The sequence below is a fragment of the Uloborus diversus genome, chromosome 9, assembly GCF_026930045.1.
Source record: "Uloborus diversus isolate 005 chromosome 9, Udiv.v.3.1, whole genome shotgun sequence".
NCBI lineage: Eukaryota > Metazoa > Arthropoda > Arachnida > Araneae > Uloboridae > Uloborus > Uloborus diversus.
Window position 1 is genome coordinate 95,193,748 of NC_072739.1, and position 15,645 is coordinate 95,209,392.

Sequence of the window (15,645 nt, forward strand, 5' to 3'; positions counted from 1 at the left end):
AAAGCACAAGTATGTCATAAGTATGCTTTTTATTATGTCAATAAGTGTTTTAAATAATCTGTTATATGAATCACAACACACACACACATATACAAAGATAATAAAAATACTTAGCAAAAAAGAAAGAACTGAATGAACGCCCTGTCAATGCGATGTTTGCATTTCAAATGGCTTTTTAGGGGAGGCTGGGGATGGGGGGTTAAAAATCCAAGATATTTAAAAAATACCCTTGCATTTTAGCCCAGTAAGCTTTGTACTGTCTGATCTCGAAAGCCGCGACTAGCACCGTTGAACGGTTCTATTTTCAAAAGGGGTGACAGCTTGTTGAACAGAATGCACCATGGTAGCATTTCTGCTAAAAAAAAAGCCTCAACTCGAACCAACATCTCTAATAAACAATCCAATGGAAAACAAAAAACAAAAAAAAAAATCCCCCTCACATTCGTTATTTTTCTTATCAATATCTCCCCTATTTTGATAAAATCAGAAGCGACCTGACGCATGCGCAAATTTGAGGAAGGTTGCGGTTTAAAATGTCAAACAGTACTATGTTCTTCTTAGGAAACAATCAGAAAGTTAACTTTCCAGAAACAGATGTGAAAAGATTGCTACAGAATCACTAGCAATGCGCTAAAATTAGCTAAGCCTAATTTCCACGTGCAGACAAAAAACGGACACAAAGGGCTGAAACGTTAGGAAAATGTCCTATTCCCTCTCTCATTGTTGATTCTCAGAAGAACAAGGATGGGAAGGAATGAAACAAAGATCTATCCCTTCCCAGAAGACCCTACTCCTTCCCACAACCTTTCAAAAAACCACCCTCAGTAGAAGGGAAGAACATGCTTTTGTTTCCAACTGATAAGCCTGTTTGAATTCTGAGAATCTCATCCCCTCTTTGCCTAGGTGTTTGCTTCCCCTTTTGTTTATGGGGCCGTTTTCAGGGTGAAATTCTGGGAACAAGGATAAGACATGGGCGTTTTTACAGATGATCGCTGGACAAATAAAATTGCCCCGATATCGCGGCAGGTCGAAACGATGGTTGGGGCATCTTTTTAAAAATACAGGGTGCAATTTCTTATTTTTGAAAAGGGCGGGGCGCATTTCGCGATCTAAAAGAAGGGCAGGGCGCATTTCGCGATCTAAAAGAAGGGCAGGGCGCATTCTGCTGATATGGAAAAGGGCAGGGTGCTGCGCCCTTCAAAAACGGCCTAGCGGGAACACTACTTATTTAGATATGTTTGATTTTAATTTTAATAAAAAGGAGTAAGTGAAAGAACACCCATCTGATTTTTTAAACAAAAGAAAACAAAACTTAAAAGAAATATCGAAAACATTTTTACTCAAAAGAAATGACTAAATATTACCGTCCAACTGACGCCTTTGGTGATTCTCGGTCGAGGAGGAAACGAAATCGTGAATCCATAATGTCCAGGCCAATTTGCACTGAAATAAAAAAAATCATTTTAAAAACCAATTCACAAGTTACATACCCCTATGAAGAGGAATATATAAAAAAGTAATAACAATAATTACCTAGCTGGCATGGAAGAAGGCACATAAGGTACTAATGACTGACTTGGATTATTTATAGCTTGTGAATTAGAATGAGCTACAAACTGTTCCTAAAAATAAAATATATTTCAAATGAAAGAAAAGAAAATTGATTCAAATTCTAATGGACAATTTTTAAACTCTCACATAAGAGTAAGAAAGCACATACCTGATTGCACATTTCCATAGCATTACTTGAAGTTGACTGCTCATTTGGAAGACAAGAGCTGTGAAACTGATTTTAAAAATAAATAAATAGTTGAATAAATTACTATGAGTTAATAGCGATATAAAAGATAGCAAGATTACAGCTAAAGTTTTGAAATTATAGTAGAGTCTCGAAAATCGGAGATTATTGGGGCTCACGCCCACCTCAGATTATAGAAAACTCGGATTATCCGAAAAATGCTTTGGACTACATAAGGACATGCACTGTTTACTTCTTACACTATGAAAAGAAAATATTGTCTCCTCGAAAAATTTATCACTCAAATTTCAAGATAAATTTATGTTTCAATTGACCCAAAATGAGTTTTGATTGTTTTTTTTTTCCTGATGTCTGCACGTGCTTATGTGTAAATTTGAAGGCAACCAAAAAATGTCCTTTGATCGTCCTCAAATAAATTTTGATGAGTTTTGTCGTGACATTTGTGTTTATGTGTGAGCGTGCGTATGAACCTCACATAATACAAAAAAGTTAGTCATAGAAGAAGAAAATTTCGTAGATACGAATTGTACAGAGTCAAGTTTTGCACTTCCCTTTTTAATTGCAATCGGATATTCTGAAATAGATGTTCGTTTGTTTTTTGAGGCAAAACAAATTGTTTTGCCTTGGATAACTTGAAATTGAAACATTGTCAATGTTTCAATTTCAAGTTATTTTTTGTATCAACCAACTTCTTACTTTCTCCAAGGCATTTCTTAATCCATCTCTAACAGTCAATAAGTATTTCTTGACGACTGTTATTGACATAAACCTTTATTGTATGTTGTTAGGAAAGTTCTATAGAGCAAAATTTTCAGATTAAAGTATTCTTTGACTGTTAAAAGTATACCCTAAAATTATCAGCCAAGCACTTCGAATTAAGCGAAACCTCAGACTTTTTGGGACTCGGATTTTTGAGACTCTACTGTGTGTATAGCATAATTTAATCACTAGAGTTTGCTGACAACTACTAATATGTGTACTTCATAAATTAGAGCTGTAAAATCATTCCAAGAAATTATTTTGACTGAAGTACTCCAATCAAATTATTTAGTCAAACAATATCAACGAATGAATAAAAGTGGGAACTTGCATGCATTATTAGAATAGCAAAGTACTTTTTAGGCTTAAATATTCACACGAAAACTAATAAATATTTGACTCACATTTTGGCATTTATTAGGTATTTTCAATTAGCACAATTTTTATTACTAGATTTTTACACTTGATTTATTTAATTTGTTTAATTAATTTTTATTAATATGTTCCCTTAGCATAATTTTCCCTTTTAGATTTTTTCTTTATTTAATTTTTTTGATTAATTTTTATTTGATGACTTCCATCTCCACTTATTTTGGTGAATTGACATCTACATTAGATGATTGCTGCTTCATTTTTTGTTCAGACATTTATTAAGAGACATTAGTCATTTATCTTAGGATTGTTTGCAGCAGGAGTTTTATCATACACTAGGAGTACCCCGCACAGCGATGCCCGTGCTAAAAATTTAATGGAAGTCCGTTGAATAAAAAAAATTGACGTCCTCTCCCCCCTCTGATACGAAATGATCGTTTTTCTTTGTATAAAATAAGTACACACCTTTTCAAAAAAAAAAACCTATTTAAGTTTCTTTAGAATTTAAAACTTTTCATCAAATCATTAAATTAGATTTACAGTTGCTTTAAAACTCTATTTAGCGAGTGAAGCGGCTTTTACTGCAATTTAAAATATTTTGCCAAATAAAACAAAAAAAAGAGACATCAAATAATATTTTTCAAATGTAAAAATAATTCAGCAGCTCTATTGTTTATCGCCAAACTTGCCCAGCAATCACGCTATCATAATCCTTCCGTCTAACACAAAAAAAAAAAAAGAAAAAAAACAACACATTGGAACATTTAAAAATCATCGTCAAAAAAAAAGAAGAAAATGTCATACATTTCACTCGGATAAAAACAAGTCAAAAGTTTCTTTTCTTTCAAAACAAATCGCCAAAACAATGAATAATATTAATGGTTGTCTTAAAACAATAATCCTAGACTGAACTGCTCAGCGCCAAACGTGCCAAGCGACCACGCGACCGGAACCCAGCCTTTTTGCGAGTGAAGCAGATGTTTTTTCTTTGGCAATAATAAATGTTTTGCAAACTAACAAAAAGATACAAAATCACATTAACAGTAGCTTGTAAATTTTTAAATGTTAAGAGCTGCGTTACGAGGCTTTGCCCGGTTGACCTTGAGAACAAAAATTGTGTCAAGTGACATATATTCAACAATTTCTTAAAAGAATAACTTAATAACTTAAAGAAAAAAAAAGAACACCATGCAAAACTACCTTTCCAAACAACGACGACAGATAATAAAATACTTCTAAGAAATTAAAATGCGAAAGATGGATTCAAAAAGCGTAACCATGGAAACGCGAAAATAAAATGGTTGACAACCTGAATCAAAGTGACATATTTCGAAATTGATTTAAAAAACGCTTGTAACTTTTTTTTCTTGGAAGATAGAAGCTAATTTTTTCGACCAAAGGTTGAGAGAGATCTGGAGTAAAAAAATCTCGCTTTTTCCAATTTTGTCAAAGAGAAAACTGTGGGACAATTCCTTCACTTTTTATTGATAGATTTAATGAAGCAAGTAGTGCCTAAATTTCAGCTAAGCCTAAAAAAGTTCGAGCTAAAAACTCAAATTACTCCCGCCATAATTAAGTTAGAGCATTGAAATAAATTGTTTAAAACGTAGAAAATTCTACCCTTTGTAATGATATACGTGCAAGTAATTTTTCACCCCCTTTAATAGCCAATAATACGCAATTTACGTGAAATTTGGGCCTAAATTTGAATAAAAAAAGAACTATTTATCGGATTTTTTCGAATTATAGCCTATATTACTCAGTAAGAAAGCACCTTTCATATAGTGAAAGAATTTTTCAAATACTTGCAATAGTTCCGGAGATTACCTCGAACATATAAACACACAAAAATCCGCCCTCTCTCTTTATAATATTATTATACATAAAAACCATCATCCTGAATGACAATCTTACCTTATCACACACACTACAACCACAATCTTACTAAAATTTCAGAAATTAAAAAAAAAACCTTCATTTAATTTTAAATTTCAATCTCCCAAAAAAAAAGTAACTTAATCAATTACGTTATAATAGCTAATATCAAGTTTAAAAAGAATGTAAATTATTTAATAAAAAACAAAATAATTCCATTTTAAAATAGATGGTGTTGATTTATGAGTCGTGCAGTTATCAATAAACAGGATGAGTTTTCTCTATTTTCTTTGGTATGTGTGATTGAGATCTAGCAGTTAATCTTCAAAAAGATTTCACCCTCATTCATGATTTCGTATTAGAATGGTATTTTATAGGCTTTGTTTTAACATTCTTGAAGCATATTGGATTTCTTGATCTTCCAATAATCAGTAATGGTAACTTCTTGCTGCCTTCCATTGCTAGATTTAAAAAGTTAGTTTTGTTAAGCTGCATATTTTATTGCTTGATTTTTGTGAAAGTACCCATTTTAAGATAAGATTTTTGTAAAGGTAACAAAAAACAGTAGTAAAATCAGTCTGAATTGGGCATCTCTCTTAATATATCCACAATTAGTACAACCTGAGATAGTTAGAAACTGAACAACTCTAAGCTGTATATTCTGTAAAATTTTCAGTTGTAAGTAATGTGTTCATGAATATTATCAGTACCACCCGAAAGCAGAATACTTGACGATGTTCTGCAACGTAAAATCAGTTGACAAAATTGTTCTGCAAGTACTTCCAGGATCCTTTTCCACAAATCTGGAGCCCTAAACCAAAATGGTTTTGAACTGGAGGATTTTTTTTCTTCAATTTTTAAACTGCACTGTTGCTATGCATTTCTGTAGAACCTAAACCGATTAATATTCTCCAAAAACATTTTATATTCTTTCTCAAATGCATAGAAAACGCAAAGATACAAAATTTTATAAAAATCTGAACCTAGGCGTCAAATTACGTTTTTTTTTTTGGGGGGGGGGGGGATTTTACATGGCATGAAGGAGAAATTAAAACAAAGTGAATTACTAAAATAATAAATAAACTGAATCGAATTAGGGTAGCTTATAATAAAGCACTTCAAAACTTTCTAAACAATTCAAATATTTTCAGTATGCCAGAAGATTGAAACCTCAAACAAGACATGCAAGTTTTGGCGATGGACGTGTTTCAATGTTGGCATGTTTCCAAAACATACGTTTATGGAGGAAGTTGCTGTGGTAATGATCTATTGGGGAAAATAAGGAAAAGGGGAAGCAAAAACGCTAGGAAAATCAGAATCTTTTGAGATTTAGAACATGAAACTTCTGACGAAAATCAGCAGAAACTGCCGATTTTCTACAAATATCTTCTAACTCAATGTAGAATTTAGCACTAACTCTGCAGATTTCTTTAAGCCCCTTAAAGTAAAACTAAAGTTCCTGCAGATAACTTTTCAAGTTCAATATTTTTCACGAGCTTTCCGCCGAATTGTCGTAATTTCCTAGAATTTTAGATTTTCTTTTAATTTAAAGAAATTTGCAGAATTTTTGTGCAATTCTATCTTGAATTGGAAGATATTTGTAGGAAAAACTGCAGTTTCTGTAGATTTTCTAGAGGAATTTCACAGAAATCTGTAGATTTTTGCAGAAAATTTGTCTGAGTTTTCCTCTCACATTTGAACAGAATTGTTCTGCGGCTCAGGCACCTGTTCTGCGACGTACGTCGCAAATTTAGTAGTATTCTGCTTTGGGGTCAGTACCCTTTAATTAAGTCTTGTAATTCTGGTGATATTAATGATGCTTCTAATGTACCACATGGTAAAAGCTTTAGTAGCATATTGATAGTTATGAGTTATGATAGTCAATCGCTTCTTGAAGCTGTTTGAAGATCATGCTTTCTTATTCTTTTAACTTGTACCAAAGTCATTGTTGTGAAAATGGTACGATATCATGTCTGAGACTTTGGATTTGTTGAAAATCAATTTCCACGATTACTATTACTTAATCCTTTTTAAAAATTGATTTTCCCTTTTAATTGTGTGTAAGTACCAATTGTTTGTACACAAGTAATTTATAAAGAGTTCAAGAATATTTTTTCTTTTGAACAAGGAGAATATTACATGTCCCAGCTTCAAATCATTAGGAGTTGTGATTTAAGATTTTGCTGAAATTCAACAAAATAAATTACCAGTTTATATCTCTTACATGAAAAATAAACTTACGGCACAACTTGGGAGAAGAAGATAATATGGAAAAATTTTGTTTAAAAATTTAGTGTGGAATACACAATAAACATGGATTATAATGTTCTCACATAGAAAATATTACAAAAAAGCTATTCAACAATAAGGTTAGAATTCTAGCTTCAGGTATTCATAAAAGTACTTACCAAAGGCAAATCAGGTGTTTCTAATGATTGAAAGCTCTGTTGAACCCTAAAATCAAATAAATATTAATTCCAAAAAAAAGGAAGCAAAACATTTAAATACTTTGTTCATTATTCCCCTCCCCCCTCCCCCTATTCTCTTTTCTAGTGAAGCAAGATGTTCATATAGAACAAAAGAGATGTTTATTCATTATGCTTTTAATTCATTTTTTATAGCTTTTACAAAGAATATAAATATCAAAACAAATATTTTTAACACACCCATTTTGGGAGCCTTAAATTTTTTTCTCACTTCACCTCGATCTGAACTTACAGAAAATGAATTGTAGTAGTAATCATAAGTCAATTTTTATAAGAATATAAGTCTTCAAGCATTTTTTTTTAATCCTAAAACATTTAAAAATATGTTAGTGTTTTAATATTTGCTATGACAAAGGCACAGAATATGGCGGTGTGAACCGAATTTTTACCAGACTTGCAGCTAAGGGCAGATGCAGCTTCTAGTTTACAAGGGGCTCATTATCCGAAGGAGAAGAGGTAAAAATGCAACATTTAAGCAAAAGTAGAGGGCTGGGGTGAATGTGTTTTAAAATATGTGACGCTAAAATGCAGTTTTAAGCTATAATTGAAGCTAAGAAGGGAGTCATGTCATGACCCACATGACTCTCTGAGTCTGCGCCTGCTTGTGTTTTTATTATTTGTTAATCGGTCCGGTCTGTGATCATAACTGTCACTCAATATACAATTTCGGTGTTTGTCGAGAGGTAGTAATATACTGATGAATATTAGTTCCTGTAATATTATGAACAAACATTCATACGTACTTTTCTGTTTAGGTAAGTCATTGGGTTCAGTGACTAAAAAACTTTCAACCATGGCAAAAACTAAAAAAATAATGTTCATGTCCCTCCTTCTGTTTATCTAATTTTACATTTTAATGGGACTTTCAATGTTTATTGATTGGACTATACTTAATTGGTAGATTATTTTATTTTTATAGAAAATTTTAATGTTACATTTTTTATCCAGGCAGGTTTTTTTCATTTCATTTATTGTCACCATAAAAGTTACATACAAATTTACTCTAAGGAATTGGAGACATCTCCAATTGCAGGGGTTGGAGTGGTGATTTCAAAAATTTTAGGACACAATTTTGATAAAGTTTTAGAACATTTTTAGGCCAACAAAAATCAAGTTTCTTTAAAACTTAAATGTAGCTTACAAGCTCGACTTTCTTAGTAGAAGCTAAAAAGTTTCAAATTCAATCTTGAAAACTACAATAAAATGTATTTAATCTTTCATTCCTCAACACAGTGACACATTATGAAGAAGAATATACCACATACCAGTAGGATAAATGTATGTCCAATTGCTTCTTTACTTGCCTTGTTTTTTCATCAGAGTGAATTACAAAGAATGATGAAAAAATATCCTTAATAAGGAGGGATTTAAAGTAAAGCATAAGACCAAAATTTAGTTTGTATTTAACTTTTATCACATAATTTGATACTTTTTGCTATCTCAGAATCATCAAAAATATCCCCCCTAAGTTACTGATGAATAATTTCAAGATGCAAATGAATAATTTTTTTTTTACTGCAACTAAAACTAAGAAAAACTCTGCTTTCAAAATTTTATCTTGGAGTGAATTTGGAACAAAAGCTTTGGATCACTTCATCATAATAGATTTGTTTTCAGTAGAAGACAGAGAACAAGGGAATTAAAAATACAACTTGATTTTTCAAGCTACTTGTCAACCTCTTATGTCTTGCCACATCAGTATGTAGCAATACCTGTGAAGATACTTGATTATCAATATTGGAAAGATAATGTACAAACACAACAAAATGCTTAAATTTATCCTTTTCTGCACAGCACCATCTGCTTTTTTCAACCACAAGGAAGAGAATTTTGTTTTCCATGGCATTTTAATAAAAGAAATTACTATTTTTTATTTTTAAAGCAAAAAGTTGGTGACCGAATATAAAAATTATACTCTCTCTCTCTTTGCACTGTAAGGAAGCACCAATGCTTAAATCACAAACAAGATAAGTACTAAAAAATAAATATTACTTCCCATCTGGGGACAAATCATTTAAATTTTGCTACAAATAAATTTTTTGAACAAGGTGTTTATATATTTGGGTTCTAACTTAACAAATTGTATTCAATTAGCTTATCATACCTCCCCTCCCCCATCCCTCTCTCTGTTATGTAACTGAAAAATTGAGAGAAGGAAGGAATATCCCCCCCCCCCTCCTCCTTGGTTCACATTTTTCATTTCTTTTCAAAGGGAGGAGAAATCAAAACACCAGATCATACTCCTTTCTCCTAACTCTTTTTGTGCAAAATTTGCTGCACAGCAGTTTTTATTTTCTTTATTATTTAATTTTTATATATTTCAGAAGAGGAATGATTGCAAAAGTTACAAAGTACCAATAAAACAAACAGCTTCATATTGAGCATGTGTTATGGTTAACCCCTTCTCCAGAAAAAAAAGCAGCAGCACAGGCTTTTCTCTCTTCTTTAGAGAAAATTTCTTAGGGTCTTCAAAGTTGATTTTATCCTAAAATATAGACATATTATCGTGAAAAGCTTCATTTTCAGGTTGAATTTAATTTTTCTGTGTAAGTAGGGAAAAAATTATGAAAATTTTAGAAATTTTAGGACAAAAACTCGAAATTTTAGGACAAAATTTGAAAATTTTAGGAATTTTAGGACAACTCCTACCCCTGCAGTTGTAAGCAATCCAAGGAAACCTTTGTTTAAAATGACTTGATAAGTTTATTTTGATTTTACATTAAAGATTTTTATATTTAAATGAAGTGTTAAAAGTTACTTTATTTCATTTCACACTTTATAATAGCTTGGTTTTCCATTTAGTTGGTGGATTATTTTAATTCTGAGATACATAATGCCTGGCTTTTTTATTTAGTGAATTGTTTTTCATTTTCATTGAACTTTTAGCCTTGTTTTATGGCATGTTTTAGATAAATGGCCATTATCAAGGAAAAAAAAAGTATAGTATTGCCAAACAAGTTTCTCTACAACTACAACAATTACAAATGCCCTTTAAAAACAAGTGAAGTTCCTATTATGGAAAAGAACCTTTTCATCTTAGAAAAAGTCATTGAGCAACCAAAAAAAAGAAATAATAATAATAAAATAATAAATAAATAAATAAAACTTACTCATTGCATAAAAATTTATAAGTTTCCTGGCTCAAAGGAAGACTTTCTTGACTGAAAGACAAGCCCTCCTGAGATAAAGTCACAGCAAAGGATTCTTCGGCCATTATCTAGGGGAAAATCCATCAGTTTTCAAGAATATAATTGGCCTTCACTAAATATGTTTAAAGCTTGAAAATTATTTTTTATCTATTTGTTTCATTTCACTTCAATATTAAGAAATTTACATCTCTCTGTAAAAAAATGTAGCTGAAAAAGGGAATGTCCAAAGAATATTTGAAATTTTTTAAATATAGTCAAACTCGCTTATAACAAACTGATTTAGCGAGGAAATCAGGAAGATTTGGAGCAAACCCCGCTTAAAGTGAGCAAAATTTTTGTGATTCATAAAATTTCTATTGATGCGACTAAGCTCAGATTACTTAATATTTCTTAGAAAAAAAATCCCTTCGACTCTGAAGTCAACCGAAAGTTAGTGATGAGTCAAACATCCAGAGTTTTCTCAGGATATGATGATGGTCTTTTTTTATAAAATTTTTGGAGTAAAGAAGCATTTGAAAAATATTTTTTGACGCCAAAAAGTGCAATCTTTGGATGCGGTGATGAGCTGATTGGTATTTGCTTACAAATCTCTCCTTGCTCCGGCAATCGGATGGTAACTTATAGTTTTGTCTTCTTGAAATATGCAGGTAGTAAAACATAAACCTTTCGCACACTATAAAAAAACATTTCGGATCGTTTATGAAACATGTTCAGTGTTGATCGCATTTTTATTTACTTCCTTTTTAAATCACTTATTTCCTCAAAAACACTGCTGTAGTTGGGGATGCCATGATCGAAAAATTAAAAATAATATCCATGTATTTCTTTTAATTCATTTTACAACATTCTTTCAGCTGCGATTAGGGAATACAATATCGGACCAAAAATACCGGTATACCGGTACTCATACCGGTATTTGAAATTTCTCAAAAAATTCTTGAAAACATACTGTTTTGTTGCCACATTTCATAAACTTGTACAAAAATTGTATTATTTATGAAAATCTATTGTGAACAAATAAAACAAAATGCATCTATTGAATTGTCTCTAAGACAAGAACTCATTTTAGTGCTCAACTTTCCTACAGTTGAAAATACTCTTTCTGAATTCACACAGGTCGGTGGTACTATGGTATTGTTAACAATGCTTGATAAACCTCCTCTAATTGTCTAGAAATCCTTCCTCTTCAAATAATTCAATTTCTTGCGTGTTATTTTTGGAAAAATCTTTTTGTGTGTGTGTTTCTTTTGTATTGTGTGCATTATTATTTAAAAAAAAAATACTTTTTTTTCCCGAGAGACAGTACTTTTTGAGTATTAACATCATTTGTTCTTGAGCATGAGAGGTTAGTGTTTGCTTTTTGTTAGCCCTTGGGTTTGAAATTTACGACAAACTTGGCTAAATTTGATCTTGTTACTTTCTTTTATTCGTTTTCTCTTTCTTTTCAAAATTCTTTAAAACGACAATTATGTAAATACAGTATAACCTTGATTTAAGGATTGTCAAGGGACTGGAAAAAGTCATCTCTAAATCAAGGATATCGTAAAATCGAGGAGCATAGACACTTAATACAGTCAAATCTGGACCAGTGAAATGTATCATTAAATTAAGGAAATCATTAAATCGGGTATCGTTAAATCGAAGTTATACTGTATCTGAAAATACGTTTTAATTGATTATGCTTTATCTCTTCGCAAATTTTCAATGCACTATATTATTTTTAAATATTATCTGGTCAAGTAGAAAGCCAAATAGCGAGACAGAACAACAAACCAACACTGGTGACAACAAATTACCATTTGTTATGCTAACCAGAAAATTTTTTTGTCAAAATCTAGGACACAGTTGAGACAAATAATTAAAAAAGAAATCATAAAGTTTTTCTGCAATTGATAATTGGAATAAAGTAATCATAGAACGATTGCATTCAAAATATTACGTTTTGTTATTTTTTATACACTGTACAGTACATAAGTGAATTTCCAAAAACCAAAAGTACATATGTTCCATGATCAGTGCCGCAGTCTACGAGGATGCAACAGATCCTCATACACTACGTCAGTGCTTACCGCTTGGTCACAACTTTTAGTGACGTCAACCTTTTTGTATATTACCCGTTCTCCCCTCTCAATGTCAATCACAAGTCTAATTGCAATGAACTAAGAGCGTGTGAATGCATTCCAAGAGACAACAAGAAGGGTACAATTCTTCCGATAAGTAAAGTGTGAAGAGGCGTTTCAACTAATACTTGAAAAATTTTTTTATCGCATATAAGTGAAAGGAGCTTTTTAGATTTCGCATATCAAACGAATAAGAGTTAACATTGTTTTCCTATATAGCTGGCCGGGCCCATGAGAAAAACACGTATAACAGAGGTCGCGTATAAGTAAGATCACTGTAAAAGCATATGAATCTCACAAGCAAAATCTTAAGACTGAAAATGTTATTAGTCCTGCTGATCTTTTAGTAAATATGCCTATTTGTTGCATTTAATGTTTTTGTGAGTGAACATTTAAGTTAAAAAAACTGGGGCAGTTTTTTTAACCCGATTTTTGTAGAAACCCAATTTTGTTTTTTCATAAGTATCCAAACTCTACTTAAAGGTTGTGACTGGCACCAGTGTTAGATATACAGTGAAACTTCGGTAAGTCGAACTTCGCTGAGTCGAGGCGAATATTTATTCCCGTCTAACTGAATGGAGAATTAATGTTATTAAATTTTAAAGAGCCGAATTCTGTTAGTCGAAATATTCGATAAGTCGAATTTAACTTCATGATTATTGTCCATGTTTCCTAGCTAACGTAGTTCTATGAGTTGAAATCGTGTTTTTTTTCTCCCCAAAAAGTATGATCAAAAAGGAAGAAATTGGTGCTATTACATTCATTAAAAGGCATCTAGGAAAATTGAATCTAATAAATCTCTGCAACTGACTTTATACATAATTTGGCAAGTGTTTTTTTTTATTTTAATAATCTTTTTTTTTTTAATTATTGCTTACTTCATTTTTTTTTTTTTTTTGGTATAAAAAATGTTTTAATTAAGTGCAGCCAAAAATGGAATGGAAAAAATTAGAGTGGGATGTGTATATATTCGGGATTATGGAATAATTCCACTTTCGACAAAAAGGGGGGGGGAGTTGCTGGGCGGCTATTTTAAGGATTTTGTGGGATTTTACGAAGCTTTTGCCAAGACTGGCTTTTTTTCGTTCGTTGTTAAAAAAGCGAATGTTTGTGATGCTATTTCATTGATTCCTTAACGTTTGGGATAGAACTTTAAAATGGGCAATAGAAAATTTAAAATGTTAAGCTACCAAGAAAAAGTTGAGTTACTTCGATTGTGGCGAAGAATAGAAGAAGGAAATTGCGTTGAAGTTTGATGTGCCTCCAATTTTTTAACAACTTAAAAAAATTGTAAAAACGTTTCAATTGGCGCTGTAAGAAAAAAACAGATGTAGTGAATGTTTTTGTAGAATCCAGATTCTTTCTTTGATGCTTTAAAAGTATCTGAAGACTTTTTAATGAAAGAACAAATTTCTGTCCAACGCAAGGCTTAATAATCATGGGTGCAAGTTTGATGTGTTCAAGACGGAAAATATTTTCAGATCCCTCCCCCCTCAAACAATAAGTGCTTAAGGAAAAATTTATGTGTATAAATGCTGTCGACTTTAACTATGCCAGTTTTGGAATCTGTATTTGATTTAAATTTTAAGTTTTTGACTTTTCTAACGACATGAACTTAGTTTAAATTGTAATATTTAAGCGTTTTGATATTGTAATTCGAAAAACCTTAAAACTGCCAACAATGAAGGGTTTGGGGTTTCAACCAGAAAGTTTTTTTAAATTGTTTAAAAAACGCAATGGTATGTCCTTTTGTTAAAGTTCAGGGAAAGGAGGGGTTCAGGGACTCTTACATCAATTTTTTTCTAACTGATAGTCCCAAAATCACAACATTGGGTGACCTTAAAAAATATTAGGGAAAGAGGGGGGGGGGGTGCTTTGTACTCTCCCCGAAATTGAAGGTTTAAAAACGAAATTGTACTACATCTTTCATAACGTTTGTACGCTTTTTGAATGCATTATGGAAGGGATGGAGTTCAGGAACTCTCCTTCGGCAATATTTCGAAATTGAAGTTCCAAAAACGCAATTTTAGACGATATTGGAGGGGTTATGGGTAAAAGTGTTTGGGGTTCCCCGCCATTTGTTTTTTGCAGATGGTAATTTTTTTTTTTTTTTTGCAGCAATAAAATCGCTTGGGACATAAGATTTTCACTTTTGCAACATAAATCAGTTCTGATCAGAAAGTGCAATAAAAAATGTCTTAAAAACGGGAAAATTCAATTATAATATAGAATGCTTGGAACGCAGAACATTCGCAGCTACGGTGGCTCGACCTGAAGCTGCGGACGTCACGATCCAGGGGGCGTAGTTTCGAGTCAGCCTTGAGGCAAATCTTAAGGATACTTTTCAGAGAAAATCCTAAACCATGTTAAAATGATTTGTAAAAAAAATATATACAAACGTACCACAGATTTATTTTTCTTATTAATTAACTAATAATATAAAGCTGAAGAGTTTGTTTGAACACCCTAATCTCAGGAACTAATGGTTCAAATTGAAAAATTCTTTTTGTGTTGAATAGTCCATTTATTGAGGAAGGCTATAGGTTATATAACATTACGCTATGACTGATAGGAGTGCAGCAGCAATAAAAAATGTTATCAAAAAATGAAAATTTACATCTATACTAATATTAAAAAGCTGAAGAGTTTGTTTGTTTAAACCAGCTAATCTCAGGAACTATCGGTTCGAATTGAAAAAAAACTTTGTGTTGAATAGTCCATTTATTGAAGAAAGCTATAGGCTTTTTTTTTTTTGAATTAGATTGACCGAAATATTTGCAATTTATGAATTAAATGTTTAATTAATTGTTTAGTTCTATGATTTCCTAATAGATGGCGGGGTAAGTTTAGTTCTATAAATTTCTAACAGATAGCAAACTAAGTTAACTCTTGGAGAGGGCGCTGGTCGACAGTGTCGATAGAAGCGAGGAACCATGTCCATGCTACGCTGTTGTGATCAGCAAACAGATTTTTGAATGCTTTTTTTTTTCAATGTTCAGGTACATAACTTGATTTTGTAGGATTTTTCTTATTACGTTTTTTTCCCCTTATTTCTTCAACGTTTGTTTTTGCTTGTATAGTTGAAGATAGTTACTTATCTAAGTAAATTGATTTGTCATATTATT

General features: G+C 31.8%; 1 protein-coding gene across 2 annotated transcripts in view; it reads right to left on the reverse strand.

The window, feature by feature from the left end:
• Positions 1 to 15,645, reverse strand: part of LOC129229375 (cellular tumor antigen p53-like) — a 54,466-nt gene that overhangs the window by 21,463 nt on the left and 17,358 nt on the right. For both annotated transcript variants that reach the window (XR_008581091.1, XM_054863667.1), the window contains exons 2-6: positions 10,362 to 10,468; positions 7,174 to 7,219; positions 1,721 to 1,786; positions 1,534 to 1,622; positions 1,365 to 1,443 (exon numbers count right to left, since the gene is read on the reverse strand). Coding sequence is in view for 1 of the 2 variants with exons in the window: in XM_054863667.1 (XP_054719642.1) it covers positions 1,365 to 1,443; positions 1,534 to 1,622; positions 1,721 to 1,786; positions 7,174 to 7,219; positions 10,362 to 10,465 (384 nt within the window). In the remaining variant the exon portion in view is untranslated. The remainder of the gene's footprint in view (positions 1 to 1,364; positions 1,444 to 1,533; positions 1,623 to 1,720; positions 1,787 to 7,173; positions 7,220 to 10,361; positions 10,469 to 15,645) is intronic.